The sequence below is a fragment of the Terrapene carolina genome, unplaced genomic scaffold (genome assembly GCF_002925995.2).
Source record: "Terrapene carolina triunguis isolate 2854851 unplaced genomic scaffold, T_m_triunguis-2.0 Scaffold67, whole genome shotgun sequence".
In the NCBI taxonomy this organism is placed as follows: Eukaryota; Metazoa; Chordata; order Testudines; family Emydidae; genus Terrapene; species Terrapene triunguis.
In genome coordinates, this window is record NW_020664418.1 from 24,963,589 (window position 1) to 24,982,865 (window position 19,277).

Below are 19,277 nucleotides of genomic sequence, written 5' to 3' on the forward strand. Positions count from 1 at the left end.
TGGGGCTCGGTCTACACTTAACAGTGTTGCCTGCATTGCTATGTCGATTATGAGTGTGGGGGGGAAAATCTTGCCCCTCAACATCATAGCTATGCTGGCAAAAACTCCAGCCTTTGTGCAGTTATATCAGTGACAAAGCCTCACAGCATAGCTTATTTCATTCAGAGAACTGGTATAAGTATAGCAGTAAAGGAACTCTTTTGTTGATATAAATTACATCGCCACTAGGAGGATTTGCCAGTACAGCTCTACTGGCAAACCCTTTCTAGTGTAGACACAGATTAACATATATGGTCCAAATTAATTCCAGGTGTAATTGCATTGACTTCAGTAAGGCTACATCATATATGGTCTATATTTTTAAAGCCCTTAAATGTAATTAATTTTGTTATAAACAGCACCTTTAATTATTAAAATAAATCATTTTTAAACTTCTTTCATCTTTTCATGCTATTTGTTTGCTTTCTGTATTTCAGCTCAAACAAATATAGACTAATCAGTTTTCTTATTGTCTAGCTGACCAGTTCCCTGTCAATTTCACTTTCAGGTTCTCAGGCATCAGCATAATGCTGAAATGGGTTAAATGCACTGCAAAGGGGGCACTGATTTGCTTTTTCTTTTTTTAACAAAACTTACTTTTGGAATTAAAAAAGTATGGAAACACTCTGATTGGTCTTAGGTTTTACACAAACGTATTTGTACGAGAGGCACAGCGTATGGAGGGGACCGTGCTGCACTGTCCGAATTCCTGCAAGGGAAGGCACATACTCAAGCAGGAACTCTGCAGCTAGAGGCCATGTTGGAAATTAGATCAATGGTGTGGAAGGCTTTTTTGAAGTCTGTTTGGAGTTCAGCTAAGGTACTTTGCACCATGTTGAAGTTTGCATTTGTAACTGTACATAATTACATATTAGACCAGAAGAGGTGGCAGCCAGATTTTCAAGTGCTCATCATCCAGAGTGCTGAACTCTTTTGAAAGTCTGGCCCCAATAAGGAGTGCTGAGCTCTTCTGATAATTCTGGAACTATCAAGGCAGGAAGGCACAAAGAGATGAAATCTAAATAAGTAAGTAGGTGCAGAAAGCACACACGGGGAGCCAGAGAATCCAGTCAGGGCCACACTTCCTCCCCAGCATCTCTCTGGACCCAGAACTGAGCTGAGATGCCTCCTCTACTCTGGGGGCACTAGGACCCAAGTGGTGCCTCTCCTCCTCTCCCCTCTTCTCCCTCCCCACGTGTCCTTAGGGAACAACTGCTGAGAGGAACCAGCCAGAGACTCCAGCTGGTAGGAACAGCTGCAGAAGCAGCCAATGCAGGGGCCTTCGGACATTCAGGGAATGTTCTACAGTTGAGTGGACTTCCTCTGCCTGCACTGACTGGCTGTTTGCTCCAACCTCTCCTTCCCACTCCCTTCAACTCAGCTTCCATCTACATCAGCCCCTATTACCCTCTTGTCCCCTGCCCCGTCCCCCTTTCCTCAGGGAGCTCTCTTCCTTCATTTTTCTTTCCATTTAGCTGATCCCCTCCTAATTAAGCCCACCCCACTTCCCAAAAAAATGTGGAACTAACACGTTTGCTGCCATCACATTGTTCATTATGCTTCTGATTAACACCCCTTTCCCCATCTGGTGCTTGTCTTGTCCATTTAGACTGTAAGCTCTTTGAGGCAGGGACAGTCTGTAACTCTGGATTTGTACAGCACCTAGCACAATGGGCCCCCATTCTTGGTCGGTTCTTAGGCACTACCATAACAAACAGTTACTACTAATACCATCGCCCTGTATACCGTCCAACAGGGAAGGTAGTACCATCTACAGCACTAGTCTACTGCTGTGCCTGTGCTTCTGACCCACATCATAGTTGACCTCTCCCGATACTATGTGCCCATGCAGGTGCAGCCACAGTCTGAGATTAAATTATGCAGCAAATTTAACCTGCCAGTGCCTCTTCAAATTGCCTATTCCAGCCTACATAAAACACCCATCCTTCCCTCCCTAATGCGCCTAGAGACACGCTGCCTGTAATTTCTGTCCTCCTATCCAGTGTCCCACCAGTTCCACAGGTTGATGCACCATCAACCCATGGAACTCATTGCCAGGGGATGTGGTGAAGGCCAAAAGTATAAATGGATTAAAAAAAGAATTAGATAAATTCATGGAGGATCAGTCCATCAATGGCTATCAGCCAAGATGGTCAGGGATGCAACCTTACACTCTGTCTGTCCCTAACTTGACTACTAGAAGCTGGGACTGGAGGGGGATGCATCACTAGATAAATTGCCCTATTCCGTTAATTCCTTCTGAAGCACCTGGCACCAGCCACTGTTGGAAGACCGGATACTGGGCTAGAAGGACCATTGGTCTGACCCAGTATGGCCAGTGTTATGTTCTGATGTGCCATGTATTAAAACTATTATGACAATAGCCACAACTAGAATATAAGTGATAGGTTTACTTGTTGGCTTTAATTGCACAGACACAAAAATTTGCCTACTACTAGCTATACTCATGTCGTGAATAATAAATCACACACTGGAAATACCTATCATGATTCCCATTTAGATCTTGGAAATCTAAAACTTGCACCCTAAAAGTGATGTTTACTAGAGACTATGAACATTTAAGCCTGCACAGCTCTCAATGTACTGACCTTTTGATAGTAAATCAACAATGACTAGCTTTTGCCAATCGGCAGCTTGTAAGGAAATAAAAAAATAACAAGTATCTGTCATGTATAATCCCATCCGTTTATTGATTCTGCTGCTCCTAATGTTTTTTACTTTGAACATCTGCTGGAGACACTATGGCATTTGGAGGTTAACTATTAGTTTTTAAATAACTAACCTCTTTACTAAATGACTTCAAATCTAATAAAAATGAATGATGTGGTGAACAGTAAAGTATAACCACCCCAATATCACATATCAATGACCTCATGTGGTACATTCTAGCTATTCATGGGATTTTTCCCAGCAGTTTTGTCATTTCACAAATGCAAATATAACAAACTCTGCACAGGAATCATTTCATTCACCATGGATATGCAGCCAGTTGTGGCGTGGAACATAGCAGCTAATTAACAGCACACAGTTACATAAAAGTTTAGGATAGGACATGAAGAACAGCTTATCTAAATTAAGATACAGGAGCAATGTAAAATGCAATGATCCAAGGTGAGATTTGGCCGGATACCCCACCACCAAAAAGTGCCACGAGTTCTTTAACAGCCACTGTAATCAGGATCTTTGTTTTACATCTCTTTCAAAAGACAGCGTTTTCACATTGGATCAAAGTATAATTAAGGAATAGAATAAAGCAAAGAAGAAACCTTGACTCTTTCTTTGAAAGCGATCTGTTCTGAGAATTGGTAGGTTTGTGAATATCTAGGAGGTTGAATAGATCTCAGAAAGAGACTTACATTTGACATAGCTAAAATCTTGATTTATTTTTTTAAAAATGAATCAGTCAAAACTTGGCTTTGGACTGTCCGAGTTACCCGTGCTTTCCCAAAGAAGCTCTACCATCCACCCATCACCGTCATATTTCCATGGCTAAGTCAATTGGGTGCAGTAATACTTAGCCTTTTAAAGAAATAGCATCCTGTAATGTTAAAGACTTACCACATCCATAATCTGCATGAGGCTAAGAGTGAAGTAGACAGTGAGCGGCTGGGAATCATTGGCCACAGGCCTCTCCAGAGGATTGTAATTCTTCAGCAACTCCTTATAGAGCTTCCTCTGGAACTCTCCTTGCAGGGACACTTTAAACAAGTAAATTGTTTGAATAAGTAAATTGATAAATACTTAGGAATCTACTGCCAGCATCATGATGTAAAAGAATGCAGCGCTCAGAAATGCTTTCCACTCAGAATCTGCTCCCATTAGCCAAATCAGCTATTACGTTAGCTTTATTTTCTACTTCCTCCTTCCAAGAAATGCTATCATAATTCATGTATTACATCTATTCCATTAATTACCATAGCAAACTCTTATCCCAAAACTGCTACCACTCACCTCTTCTCTTCCCTGACTTAGTAGGTAGAACTTCTGGTTGATGTGTCTCACCTTTCAGAATCTGCCACTCTGGCCAGTTCCCCTCTTTAGCCAGGGAGAGCAATTTCCAAATGTTAAGATCAATGTGTCAACATTTGCATCCATTGTATCAGGGATGAGAACTAGTGAGATGTAGCAGTTTTTAATGGATGAAATACACTGCTCATAATTTGATACTTGCTGTAGCATAGCTGTAACTAGAAAAACAGAAGAATGTGATATACCTGAAAAGGACAAGACAATGACAGAATAACTGGAGGTTACAAGGACAACCAAAGTACCCATATCATTGGATTGTAAACTCTCTGGGGCAGGGATAGTCTTCTTGCCCTGTGCTTGAACAGCACCTAGCACAATGGGGTCCTGGTCCATGACTAGGATTCCGAGGCGTTACAGTAAAACAAATACTAAATCACACCACTGGGGAAATTTTATCATCTTTGTGCACCTCAAAGCTCCATATCATTCTGTCATTTACTTCTGGTGAGAGAGAAATCATACCCCTGGGGTGGAGGGATGGAACAGCAAATACAGGAAAGAATTAGAGGACTGTGTACACGTGGAAATCCACATCACTGTAGGAATCAGCCCTTTTTGTGTTTGACCTGTGTCTGTCCCCATCCCAAAGCAATGTCATCTGTTTCCCACCCCACACCTTCACCCCAGCTTATTTCCTGATCACCAGCCCTGTGTTCCCCACACAAAGGAAGCCAGGGTCCTTACCCTGAGGAGCTTACTGTCTAAAAGCCAGGGGTATGTTTCCCCCCCCCTCATCTTTTAGCCCCTACCCCTGCCAAGGGGGTAAAAACTATTGAGGCTGATCCCAGACAGTGATCTGGGCAAGGGATCAGTTTTCACTCCACTGATCTGAGCACCAATCAATATGGGGGTGGGCATCAGTCCACCCACCACTGCAGAAGAGTCCTGCAGAAGACTTTCCAAAAGGATTTAAAGGCAATTGCCTTTCTTCCTAACCCACATGGGTATCCCCCTTACATGCCAGCACATTAGGGATCACATCCCCTCTTCTCAGCTTGCCAAACATTGCCCATAGCTACCTGTTGGGCTAGGGGCAGTTTGCAGAGCATCTGCACAGTGGCCTCATCACCAAGGCTACACCTGATGACTAAGAACTAGGAGAGTAAACTCCAGCCCGAGCCCTGTGGAGAGAAGGGGCTTAGCAAAGGATGCGTGGGCAAGCAGAGCCCTCAGATACACAGCCACAAGGGCAGAAAGGGAAAGAGGAGAACAAAAGTCCACTCACCATGTACGAGCCCCACAGCCACGATCAGCCAGACAGTCAGCTCCCGGAGTCCCATCCCAAGAGCCAGCCTCGCTGGGGAAGTGCAGCAGCTGCAGAGCCCCAAACCCAGAAGCAAAGTTCAGCTCGAGCCCCAAATCAGCCAGGCAGCTGCCGAGAACAGGCACTCCGAGCGGGATAAAGAACGGGAAAGAGACGCAGAGCAGAGACTGGAAGGCGAGTGCTTGGTGGCACACAGGGCTGAGGGGTTCTGGGGGACCGGGTGTCAGGAACAGGGCTCCAGCGCCTCTTCCTGGTCCCAGCTCCCTTCCTGGGCTGGCCCCGGATCTCTCCTTGAGATGCTGCCAGCTCAGGCACAGCACAGGAATGCTAATGACCGCCCCTCTCCCTCCACGTGATGGATTTCCCTACTTTCCTTAATCCCTCTAGACCCTCTCAGGCAGGGCAGAGGGGAGGCAGAGACGTTGCTGCTGCAGCAGCAGGAGAAATGCAGCCCGTTCAACAGAGCAGCCCTAGCTTTATAGGGCTGTGCGTGTGAGCTAAGAGCGGATCTCACTCTCCACCCCTTCCCTCCCTACTCAGCCCTGTGACAGTCACTCAGGCACAACTCCCCTCTGGCCCCATCCCATTGCCAGTCTCTGCAGTTCACTCCGAGAGGGGCACTTCACTACCGCAGGATCCAGCTACTCTTGCTCACGTTTTAACAACCAAGCTGAGCTGGAGAATTCTCCTTTGGGGCGCGAAGCACAGAGGAGGCAGGAGCTCTGGCTCATCCCTGCCTGCAGATACCCTTCTCTCTGCACAGCAGCCAGACCCTGGGGCGGCCACAAATCCAGCAATTCCTAGTAAATGGAGCTGACTTGGCAGTATGGGGGCTCCTCTCTTGGGACAAATAAGGGCAAAGCAAAACTTGTGCCAAACTTGCATTTATTTATAAGGCAGGAATATACATTCTGGTGGTCCCTCAAGTGAGAGCACCTTATTGGAACCTGATTAGCTTTAAGTGCAATTAAAGGTCCAATCACTGGAAAACTGAGAATAAGAGCCCCCATTCCTACCTCACTCAACCCCTGCACGCTGGTCTTCAGCAACATAGCACCTGATTCTCTAGTGTGGTGCAGCAGCCAGCATGAATTAGTCCTAAACCCAACTTAACTGGCCCCAGGAAGGATAACCCCATATAAGATACGCTGCTGGTGCAGTGGTGGCTTTATGCCTCTCTCACTCCAGGCTGCTGGGGTAGCAAGGAAAAAGAGAGTGTGGCTGGGACCCCCATGCCATACTGCTCCTCACCGGTGCCTTCGGCTCCAGGGGCCATTGCAGACTGGTCGTGGCATGAACTTGCTGCTCTAACGTGACAAAGAAGGGTACTGGTCTATCCATAGCTGCAGCAGTATAGAGGACTGCAGAAGAGAGCTATAAGTCACCTTTGCCCCCCTCCCCAACCCCAACTTGCATTGTGTGCACTGCAGCCATACCCAAGGATCTGACCCCAGTCACATTTGTTTTGGGGGGGCAGGTGGAATCAGATAACGTTGTGTATACATGAACCATTTTGTGATCTTTAGATCCCAGCTGATGCACAGAGCTGGGAGCTCAGGTGTGAGATGGTTATTTTTCCAGTGTCTAGAATACCACGTTGTGACGGGTTGGATCACAGAAACCCCCTTGGGAGCTGCCACCCGATGTGCAAAGACTACCCCTGCTTCTGTTTTCCTTGCCAGCTCAGGACTCCAGCACCCTGTCTTGCTGAGTGAGACACTCCAGTCTGCTCCAACACAGACCCAGGGTCTGAATCACTTGTCCCAAAGCTGCAAGTTTACCTAAAAACAGCTCACAGGAGTGTGCTTGTCTTTAGCACTCAGATGTCCAACTCCCAATGGGGTCTAAACCCAGATAAATCCGTTTTACCCTGCATAAAGCTTATGCAGGGCAAACTCATAAATTGTTCGTCCTCTAATACTGATAGAGAGATATGCACAGTTGTTTGCTCCCTCAGGTATTAATACATACTCTGAGTAAATTACTAAATAAAAAGTGATTTTATTAAATACAGACAGTAGGATTTAAGTGGTTCAAAGTAGTAACAGACAAAACAAAGTAAGTCACCAAGCAAAATAAAATAAAATGCACAAATCTATGCCTAATCAAACTGAATACAGATAATCTCACCCTCAGAGATGCTTCAGTAAGTTTTTCTCAGACTGGACACCTTCCAGGCCTGGGCACAATTCTTTCCCCTGGTACAGCTCTTGTTCCAGCTCAGGTAGTAGCTAGGGGATTCTTCATGATGGCTCCTCTCTCCCCTTTGTTCTGTTCCACCCCTTTATACATCTTTTGCATAAGGCGGGAACCCATTGTCCCTCTGGGTTTCCACCCCCCCTCACTGGAAAAGCACCAGGTTAAAGATGGATTCCAGTTCAGGTGACATGATCACATGTCACTGCAAGACTTCATTGCCCACTGGCCAGCACACACACATACAGGAAGACTAACAGGTAAACACAACCATCTGCAGACAATGGTCCTGGTTAATGGGAGTCATCAAGATTCCAAACCATCATTAATGGCCCACACTTTACATAATTACAATAGGCCCTCAGAGTTACATTTTATATTTCTAGTTTTAGATACAAGAGTGGTACATTTATACAAATCAGATGATCATACTCAGTAGATTATAAGCTTTGTAATGATACCTTACAAGAGACCTTTTGCATGAAGCATATCCCAGTTACGTTACATTCACTTACCGTATTTTCTCTAAAACTATCCCAGTTACATTATATTGACTTATTATCACGTTTTTATAAAACCATATAGACTGCACAACATCACACACGTAATTTAAAAAGAGTTGCAGGAGAAATCCATGGCCCCTGATTTATTGATTATGCTAAACACATTTTTTAAAGGACACCAGAAAGTCAGCCATATCCAATGATCTGGGACACAGCCCACAGCCTCAAACCCTCGCCATGCTACGCACCCAGTGAGATTCAGGTCTGTTTGCTCTTACACTGAAGCAACAAAAATCTTAGTCTTCTGAGGTCTGGTTTCCTTTCCTTCAAAAAAAATTGTCTTTACAAGCAATTAATATTTTTATGCTCTTCCTTAAGAGTTTCAGTCCTCCTGGGTGCCAAATGCTGGATGTTCAGCATCCTTCACATCAATGGACTTCAACAGGCATTGAAGCCACTCAGCAGGATCAGGCTTCTAAAGCTGTTCAGGAGCATATTAAAATAGTGGATTACTTTATACCCAATAGTGTTTCTATATTTGCTCGTCTTTCAACCAAAGGATACTGAAGCACTTTAACAAACCTAAATTTACACACAAACCCCGTACAGGGATCACTTAATCAACCAGTGAAATGTAATCATAACTCTGACAAGCCAGTGGTCAACAGCCACCCTTCTCCCCCGCCCCCATCCCCCCGCCATACACACCCTTGCTTAAACCTTCTGTGAAGCTCAGATTTGCAAAGAGACATCTTCATTTTGTTGGAGAGCTTTACGAATTGCTAATTCGTAGATCAGCATCTGTGGGGCATTTTACAGTTCACTAAACCATAACTTATAGTAAAAGCACATTTCCAGGGAAACAAACATTTAGGCTACTGCCTTAAAACCATAAATCCTAAGTAATCAGTGCTTAGGAGAAAAAAAAATGTGCATTTGCCACAACTTTGTACTTTTGATTGGAACTGGCTAGAAATAGTCAAAATACAAATTTATTAATAGGGCTTTTTAATGTACCTATTTTGCCAGAAACTTTCACTTAGCCTGAAATCCAGAGCCCAAGTGCAGAACCTGAGTAAATGGGTGAGGGTGGGGGGAGCTTGGGCATATGTAGATGAATTTTTTCTCCTAGCAGCAGAACACACAGTGGATCCCTGAAGTTCACAGATATACTGACTCTGCCTCTACCTCCTCAAGCTCTCACTCTCCCTCAGCTTAAGCACACATCCCTAGTCCCTACACAAACACAGATACTGATGTGGAGGAGTGCCACCATGATGTTTAGGTCTGGTCTACATACTGTTTTGTACCAATTCAATTATTTCAGTTAGGGACTTGTTTTCCTATTGAAATAATTAACGCTGTACAATCCCTCCTGTGGCTGTAGCTATACTGTTACACTTTATTCCCCTTACCTTATAAGAAACTATACTAATTTAACAGTGTGTGCAGTAGAGGGGCTGTATCACTAACTATATGTGGTGCAATATGTGCGTAGACAGGTCCTCAGTCCCACAGTATGTAGAAAGATGCAGAGTCTCTCATGAATAGCCTCTTCTCTTCCCGGCCCCCTTGCACACAGCACAGCCAGGGTGTTTCAGTTGCACTTGGGCCTTTCTGTAGGCACATTAAGGGAGCCAGTGAATTTCACTCCTAGGGATTGACTGAATCCTGCTAGGGCAGTAAAGTATAAACTGCAACTCCCTGCACTAGCAGATGCCAGTGCATTTCAAACCAAGGATTCAGTCTCAGGGAGGGTGGCAATGTTTGCACTACCCTTGCTCATGATGTGTGCTACCTTGTAGTTGAGACTCCACTGGATCTCCACCAGCAGGCATTGTATGTGAATCACACTCCCACTGGCCATCCCTGGCCACATTTTAGGTTGTGCTGGCTTGCTGTGTACTCCCCTCTCCAACACCATAATGCAAGATTTAATGGTGTAAATCAACCCTTCTCCATGCAGATTTTCTGTGGTCAGGAGCTCTATGACATGGGTTAAACTACTGTGCAATGTCAGATGGAAAATTAACAGCAGAGCGGGGGGGGGGGGGGTCAGTGACTGAGCTGGTGACTGGTTGGAGTGTAGGATCCATTTCTGATTAATTTTAGTTGTTAAAATGGCTTTAGGTAAGTTTAACCACCCAATAACTAGCTGTCACACTGTATTTCTGAGAAACATCAAGGTTTATTTCATGACAAACACATGACTGAATAGAAAAGATCTGATGCAATTCTAATATACAAAATTTGGAAAATCATCATGACACATGCAACATTTATTATGTATTTTAAAATATTTGACTGTGTTTCCCATTTACAATTTTAAAAGCATTTTAAGTCAATAAGTGGGTTGTTACTTTCGGTTCAAATCCCTGACCTCAGATTCTGTGCTTTTGCTACAACAGTTTAATGTCCTGGATAACTGCATCTGAGCAGATATTTGCTATTGTTTTGCTTATCTGTGATGGACCACAGGGAGTGTTCATCAAATAATATAGAAAAGAGCAGTTTATCAGTCACTGTTAGTTTTGAACTCTGAAGGGCCACTTACCCCAAACCCTAATTATCTAAGATACTCACCTAAGTTACCTATCATATCATCTGTTTAGTTATCTCTAAAGGGCCTGTCACTTGGTACCTAGGTGCCTGCATTCAGGACCAGGAACTAAAAGCAAACAGCTAAGTGTGCAGAACATTTCTCCTTTTTCACATACAGGGTGGTGTATTTCCTGCAGCCTCTTTGGGACACTGGCCAATGAGATGCAAGCCGAGGCAATAGAAAAGCCATGCTCGTTTGAAATCACACAGTACCCAAGGCGTGTCCGGTCATCAAGACCAATCCCCCCGCCCCGGGGATATACTTTTCTGACAGGGTAACGCCTCAGTTGCTTCCTTTTAAATACGGAGGCTGTGACTGATTTGGGGGCTGGAATCAGATCTCGGCCGCACTGAGGAGCTGGGAATCAGGGACAAACCTGCGGCTGACCGCGGCTTCACTCCAGCCAGAGCTCGGTAGCATTTCTCCTCCCCCATCACCCCTTTGCGATCCGCCTTCGCAGCGCCCGGCTCCAGAGGCTGCCCGCGCCCGCTCTGGTTCTGCCACAGGCAGCCTGAGGGAGCCGCCTGCGCCCCGGTCCGGGGACCGCGTCCGCAGCTCAGCGCTGCCCTCTGCTGGCGGGCTGCGATCCCGCCGCTCTGAGCCTTCCCGCGCCTCGGCAACTTGAGGGCGCGGAGCCGGCCCGCGATGGGAGGGGCTCGGCAGCCCCGGGGCAGAGGCTGCGCGGCAGCTTTCCACGTGCCCGCGCACCGGGCCGGCCAGAGCAGGTCCTGGGCCCCCTGCGCTGCGTGACTCGGGGCACTCGCCTCAGGCTGCCCCTGCAAGTGAGGGCGGGACGCGGGAGCCCCATGCTGCTCCCCGCAGTCTGAAATGGGGGCAGGACAATTACACTCAGGCCTGGGTGCACCCAAAGGTCCCTTCGCGCCCGGACTGTCAGCACACACAGGAAGGAGCTAAGAGCAGCTTTGTCACAGCGCAATCAGGCGTCTCATGCTGTGCCCTTTATAGACTCACAGAACCACTCAGAGCAGTGGTTCTCAAGCGTTTGTACTGGTGACCCCTTTCACATAGCAAGCCTCTGAGTGAGACCCCCCTATAAATCAATAAACACTTTTTAATATATTTAACGTCATTATAAATGCTGGCAGCAAAGCGGGGTTTGGGGTGGAGACTGGCAGTTCACGACCCCCCATGTAATAACCTCGTGACCCCCTGAGGGGTCCTGACCCCCAGTTTGAGAACCCCTGACTTAGAGGGACCCCACTGGTCACCTAGTCTAAGGTGCAGGATTACAGCCCAGCAGTTTGGGTGATCTCCTCGGATCTGGGCGACTTACCTTCAAGTCTCTATTGCAAATCAGAAAGAAGAAATTTAAAAGTAGATCTCCTACATCCCAGCTGAGTGCCCTACCCACAGGACTATTGGCTATAAGGGCTCACACCACTTAACTCCAGAACAGGGTTCAGAGCCATGAATGCTTAACAAAGAGGCACCTAAGTCCCTTTGTAAATACTAGGGTGACCAGATGTCCCGATTTTTGGGTCTTTTTCTTACATAGGCTCCTATTACCCCCCAGCCCGTCCCGATTTTTCACATTTGCTGTCTGGTCACCCTGGTAGATACAGGCCCTAAGTGCTCCCCCTTCTCCAGTATTTCACTCCTGACTATTTTAGGCAGTTCCCTGTTCAGTTTGCTGGCTTCTGTGAATCCCTACAGTGCATGGGGTGCCTGGGCACCTAACTCGGCGCTATGAATTCCACTAGGTGACAGGGCACCGTTAGGTGTTGCAACACCTAAGACCCCTTTGTGAATCTTGCCCTATGCAGTCTAGACTGAGCTTCCATGCTAGAGCAATGCTCAAATCACCAACACATGCCAGTTAAAGACAAACACAACCACATTATTTAGAACCATTTGGGGTCCTCAACATCTTTCCTTCTTAGTAATTAAAAGCAAACTCAGTTATAAAAATTCTGCTCTGTTTCCAACAATGAGCTCATTAACATTAATAAAGAATAAACTTGCAGTAAAAATAAACTAACTAAACACTTACCTGTAGAAACTCAGGGTAAATCAGCAACTTAATTGTTTATTAGGAAAGGTTAAAAAGAAATGTCTGTTCTTCATGGATAATATGGAAGCCCAACCTCCAGTAGTATAAGCGCTGAGAGAATAATTCATAAAAATAATTTCCTTGATAAATCTTATTTTTCTGTTTGTGGAATAGCTCACATTTGTTATTTGAAGTTATTAAATCCATTTTATATACTCCATAGTTTGCTATTAAATTCAAAATCCATAATGTGAACTCTGATACTTCGCTGTGAGTGGGCACATAAATCTTGTGGTATTATTTCTGTTCCCTCGCTGGAGTTTAACTCTTATGAGATTTCTGGTGTGAATGCTCACAGGAAGTGGCTCAAGTTTAAAATATTATCGTTAATATTCATAGAGAGTGAAAAGACATATGAAGCAAACAGAGAAGGCTGAAAACATGGTTGTACATTGCTGGGCTGTTTCAGCAGCCTGGGCAGATAAGCAAACATCACATCCAGATCCTTTAAAGGCCCTTGACTCAGGGCTCCATTTATAATTTGTAAACAAAGGACATAAATAACACAAAAGAAAACAACTCTGCTGACAAATGCTATCTCAGTCCCCCAAGGATTTTCCCTTGCCTCCAACACCCAAGGAGAAAAATCCACTCAGTTCCAGTCAACCCTGTAGGTCCAGCTTCCTCTTTCTTACAGATGTCATCCAGCCATGTGATAGGCAGGGATCCATTAGCCCTTCCCAGGGAGCTGCTTCACCTTGTCACAATGGTCAAAGCAAACTCATTTAAAAATGCAAACAAATATCTGCAGAAAATCTTGTGCACCCACCTCTGGGTAGCATGTAGAATGCAGAACTATTAGCATACCAAAATACTGAATATAAATTTTGTTTTTCCAACATATTGATCCAGTTTTTCAAAATTAGAAAATACAGTTGTATCAATACACATCTGTGATTGCCTCATTTTAATGAGTGTGACTCAAACTGTGCATTTGGAGGTAAGATTGGGCGCAAGCAAATTTATCTAACTTGAAAATGTGGCCTGTTTCTCTCTCTTATGCAAAAAGATAAATGTATCCCTGTGCAGCACATCATCCACGTATTGAATAGATCCCACTTAAACCCTAATTTGAGAACTTACATGAAATTATAATGGTGCAAAGGTCTCTTGGCCCTCTGCACAGGGGTAAATTCCACCCAAATAGCACAGAAAACTACTGTTGAAAAAGCTGCAAAATCCTGCACTAAAGCTTACGTGAACCCCCCCCCCACACACACACAAATTGTTACATAAACCATAGCTCATCTATACCTGAGAGCTCTTCTAGTTTCATATACAGTATAAGGAAGTTTAGTATAGTTGTCAATGCACAGGGGACAAGGATTGAAGACAATTCAAAGTGATTTGCCAGTTGACTGCAGAATTATTAGGATTGTGCAGTGATTGCAATATGCTGCACTGGTTCAGTGACTGGTTCATATCTGTGAGTGAAGATCTTTTTCTCTCTGCAGAGGCCTAGGACATGTAAAGCAATTAACATGACAGAAAAATGATATGACAGTCCTGAGATTATATCATTGCAAAAGTGACTGTGATTTAGATGCAACTAGAAAGGGACTGTAGTGGTTTCTGACTTTGATATAATTATTGTATGACTGCAGTGACCCAGGACTTGCCATGTCATAGAAGATTTGATTTTGCAAGTCATATAGAGCAGATACAATAGATGTAGAATAGGCTAGAAGAGTATGCCTTTCAGTTAAAAAAAAGTAAACTACAATATATGTGAGCAGTTCAGTTGCTTGCCCTACAAAAGAGGACTCATTCCTGAATATATTTAAATTTTCTAATTATTCAAATAAAAATATTTTATGTAACTGTTTAGTTACTTCCCATACATTCAGATCTTAAGGTGAGTCCTAGCAAGCACTTTCCATGTTCTTGGTGTTGTATTTACAGTAGTCTAATTTGTTCAAACAGTGGCATCAGCCCTCTGAAAATGTAACCACGTATTGTACTTCTTGGACTTTCTTTTTCTTTCTGGGCTACTCTGACATTAAACGTATTGTCACCCCTTTGCCAAGAGGTTGCAGATCTTGGAGCCTTGCAGGTCAGGTTACGACTGGAGAAGAAGTCAGTGAGTTGGAGTCTAGGTATTTCCTTAGTGCAAATTGTTTATTTACAATACACCTCTACCCCGATATAATGTGGTCCTCGGGAGCCAAAAATCCCTACCGCGTTATAGGTGAAACCCCGTTATATCGGGGTAGCGGCGGCAGGGCTCCAGCGGTGATTTAAAGAGCTCGGGGCTCCGGCCGCAGGGAGCCCCTGGCCCTTTAACTTGCCGAGCCCCGCTGCCGGAGCCCCAGGGTAGCGGCGGCAGGGCTCTGACGGTGATTTAAAGGGCCCGGGGCTCCCCACAGCGGCCAGAGCTCAGAGCCCTTTAAAGCGCCACCGGAGCCCCGCTGCCGGAGTCCCGGGGTAGCGGCGGCAGGGCTCCAGCGGTGATTTAAAGAGCTCCGGGCTCCGGCCGCTGTGGGGAGCCCGAGCCCTTTAAATCGTCGGCCAAGCCCCGCTGCCGGAGCCCCAGGGGTAGCAGCGGCAGGGCTCCAGCAGTGATTTAAAGGGCCCGGGGCTTCCCGCAGCAGCCGGAGCCCCGGGCCCTTTAAATCGCCACCCGAGCCCCACTGCCGGAGCCCCAGGGGTAGCAGCGGCAGGGCTCCAGCAATGATTTAAATGGCCCAGGGGGCTCCCCGCAGCAGCTGGAGCCCCGGGCCCTTTAAAGCGCCGCCCGAGCCCTGCTGCCGGAGCCCCGGGGTTACCGCGCTATATGCGAACCCGTGTTATATCGGGTCGCGTTATATCGGGGTAGAGGTGTATTTAGAACACTTGTCAGGGATGGTCCAGATAATACTCAGTTCTGCCTTGAGTGCTAGAAGACCTCTCGAGGTCTTTTCCAGTCCTATGATTCTATAATATATATACACACCAGTTCTTGAACGGAGGTGGACACAAACAGTGCACAGGCAATCTGTCCTTTTAGAAATCTCAGCTCCAACACCAATGTCAGAGAATCATAGGGCTACAAGGGATCACAAGGGTCATCTAGTCTAACCATCTGCCAAGATGCAGGATTTGTTGTGTCTAAACCATCCAAGACAGATGGCTATCCAGCCTCCTTTTGAAAACCTTCAGTGAAGGAGCTTCCACAAGCTCCCTAGGCAGTCTGTTCCATTGTCCTACTGTTCTACAATTAGAAAGTTTTTCCTGAGATTTAATCTAAATCTGCTATACTGTAGTTTGAACCTATTGCCTCTTGTCCTGCCCTCTGTGGCAAGAGAGAACAACTTTTCTCCATCTTTTTTTATGGCAGTCTTTCAAGTATTTGAAGACCAATATCACGTCCCCTCTTAATCTCCTCTTTTCCAAACAAAATATAGCCAGTTCCTTCAGCCTTTGCTCATATGGGTTACATTCCACCCAATTGATCATCTTTGTCACTCACTTCTGGATTTTTTCCAGTTTCTCTACATCCTTTCTATACATTAGTGACCAAAATTGCACACAGTACTCCAGCTGAGGCCTAACCACAGTAGAGCAGTACTATCACCTCTCGTGACTTGCATGCTATGCCTCTGTTAATGCAACCTATAATTGCATTTACTTTTTTTGCAACAGCATCACGTTGTTGACTCATGTTGAGGTTGTGATGCACCACAACTCCCATATCCTTTTCAGCAGTGCTGCTGCCAAGCCAGTTATCCCCCATTCTGTATTTGTGCATTTGTTTCCTCCCTCCCCCGAAGTGTAGCACCTTACATTTGTCTTTGTTGAATTTCATTTTGTTGGCTATAGCCCAGTTCTATGATTTATCAAGATCTAAAATTCAGAGGGCTCTATCGTCCAAAGTGTTGGCAACCTCTCCTGCAGCGCCCCCCCCCAGATGTGAGTCATATGCAAATTTGTTCAGTATGCTCTCTATTCCTACATCCAGGTCATTAATAAAGAGGTCCCTTCCAACCCTGATATTCTATGATTCTATGTTAGACACCGGACCCAGAACTAATTCCCAGAAAGCAAATGCTCCCCAAAATTGACTATAGCTAGAGAGATGAAGGCAGATAGTAAGTTCTTTTGCTGTTTGCAACAACTTTCTAAAAAAAAAACCAAACCCATAATCAAACAACAATGCCGTATTTCTTAAGACTTAACAGTGCTCACATGTTAAGAATAAAAACTTGTAAAATCATGGTGCCATCTGGTCAATCCCGACATAACTATATCTTTTAAAGTTCCATCCTTTTGGCCTTTATATATATATTGTCTCCACCAAACAGTTATGCCAGAGATGAACTTTTGTATCTCTTATAATGGTAGGTCCAATTAAATAAAAGTGGGTCTCCCTGCTTCTGACAGCTGGAGCCTAGTCACTGGGTGTCACACAAGTAAGACTCAGAGATTTCCCAACAAATACCCCACAGGTGCTTTCCCCGGTTGAAAGCTGTCCTGAGTTTTTCATATCACACCTGGCACATTTCCATTTTGACTTCTAGAGAAGTAATTACTTGGTGCTGTCATTTCAGCCTCTGTCAAGTCCTGGTGAGGCATTTTGTGGTTGCAGGGCACTGCCGTCGCTTCTGACACTGCAATCACAGCATCACACTGTCACTTCGCCATTTCACTGTATCAATCTAGAAACTTGGCAAAACTCTTCTCTTTTCCCCAGTTAATTTTAAATTACTGAAGATAAATTTTGGTGCCTTAAAAGACAATTAAGTTTGACACAAAATCTGCATGTTAGGCCTGCAGCTCTAACAGAACCTGATCTATAAGAATCTGAAAATCAACTTTTTTTCCCCGCTGGAGCAAAGCACTTGAAGGTCTCCTCTTTTACCATCTGCTACATTTTAAATAGCTAAATGAATTCCTGCCCAAAATGACAAATTTTGTGCAGAGAGGCTAATGTTAATAAGGCCTCTGAAAATGAAGCTTAACTCTAATCCTTTCAAAGAAAGGATTGTTTGAAATTTGGTCTTTCACTGGCAGCCCTTCATAAAGGTGGGTTAAAACGGAAACTATTTATCCAAATTCACTCAAACTTTGGCAATCCAAACAAAGTAGGACCCAGATTTGAAATATCCGAGTTTTGCAAAGCCAAGCCTTGAGTGATGAGATTTGGCAAACACAAAAGCACCCTGGTTTTGATCTTCTCCACATCTTAAGGAGCACCATATTTTTGGTCCATGTGGCATTTTTATGATTAAGTTTTAATTTCCTCAATTAAATACATCTTCCATAAGGATGATATGAAAAGAAGGGTTTTAAATGTTAAAGGTGTCTCTATTTGGTCTTGAGATGCAGGAGTTTGAAAACTTACAGGGATATTTTCCATCTTGCATGTAAGCAACACATTGTTACACTGCACGGCCTCCCCTCCCAACCTCTCACTCCCATGCTTTCAGTCTCATTTCCAACTTCCATCAATCATGCAAGGACAGAAAGTTAGGCAAGTCTGCGTGTGATATTTTTAATTAATCCAGAAGTGATGGATATTTCAAGCATTTGGAACTAACTCAAATACTGTGTATCATCTGCTGCTTTTAAAATGATGCATGTATAATTATCTCCTTCCTACCACCATCCTGTATCGCTCTCACTACAAGAAAGAGCAAATGTTGTGGTGTTACTATGAAGATAGAATAAGGAATTCATCACCGTTAGTATTTTAGAATATATGCCAGTCATGTCTCAATGAAACAACTGTTTTCTTGCTGATTGTCTCCAAGCATGTTGGCGATAACTTCTTCAAGGGATGTCTCACCAACTGTGAGCATTTCTTTAGAGATATGAAGAACAAAACTGAGTCATTTTTGTAGTGGGAATACATCATCTTCAAAGGCCATGGGTCCTTCAGAGAAGGGAAAACTTTGAAAAGGAGATTCTCCAATAGCATGTCACATTAAAGGAACTCTCAAAGCAGCTATGAGATTGTCTCTTTGATAAACACTTATAGACTTGCAGCTATGAAAGTGGCTCGTGAAACATCTCAGCATGTTCCGTTTATCGAAGCAGCCACTGGAATCTAAGCAATTACAACCTTTTAAGTATCAAAAGTGGTTATAGTAAGTTTTGACTAGCAGACTGTCTCTTGGAGTATTTGAAATACAAAAGTAGTTTTAACTATTTAACATTTTAGCTAGCTGTCAGAATGTTTTAGCTGTCAAAATATCTATAAGAAGATTCTAGCTTGCAAGTTGTTTTTTCCTGTCACCTTAAGTTTTCAGACTGAAAATTCTTTCCTAAAAATAATAAGTTTGTGACTGAGGTATTTTCCATGGTATGTTCAAACTAGGGTCAATGACAATGAAATAAAACTCCCCTAATTAACTTAATATGCAAAATATGCATATTTTAAAGCAAATTTTCTCCAAAGTTACAGGGATAGATGATACTCAGTAAAAAGTGCAGATATAAAACATGATAGGCCTGATCCAGTTTCCAGGATCAGGCCCGACAGCTCATAGCATTCCAGTACGATAGTATCTGCAATTTATCATGTTAGTGATGGGCCATAATGAAACTACTGAATTGAAACAGACCTTTAGTTTA

The 19,277-nt window shown here is 44.3% G+C and overlaps 1 protein-coding gene across 1 annotated transcript in view; it reads right to left on the reverse strand.

The window, feature by feature from the left end:
• LOC112105649 (neuronal acetylcholine receptor subunit alpha-7) overlaps positions 1–5,389 on the reverse strand; it is a 165,420-nt gene extending 160,031 nt beyond the window's left edge. The window contains exons 1-2 of the mRNA XM_024198519.2: positions 5,315–5,389; positions 3,619–3,758 (exon numbers count right to left, since the gene is read on the reverse strand). Of these exons, the coding sequence (XP_024054287.1) occupies positions 3,619–3,758; positions 5,315–5,369 (195 nt within the window). The 5' untranslated portion in view covers positions 5,370–5,389. The remainder of the gene's footprint in view (positions 1–3,618; positions 3,759–5,314) is intronic.
• Between the last annotated feature and the right edge of the window lie 13,888 nt (positions 5,390–19,277).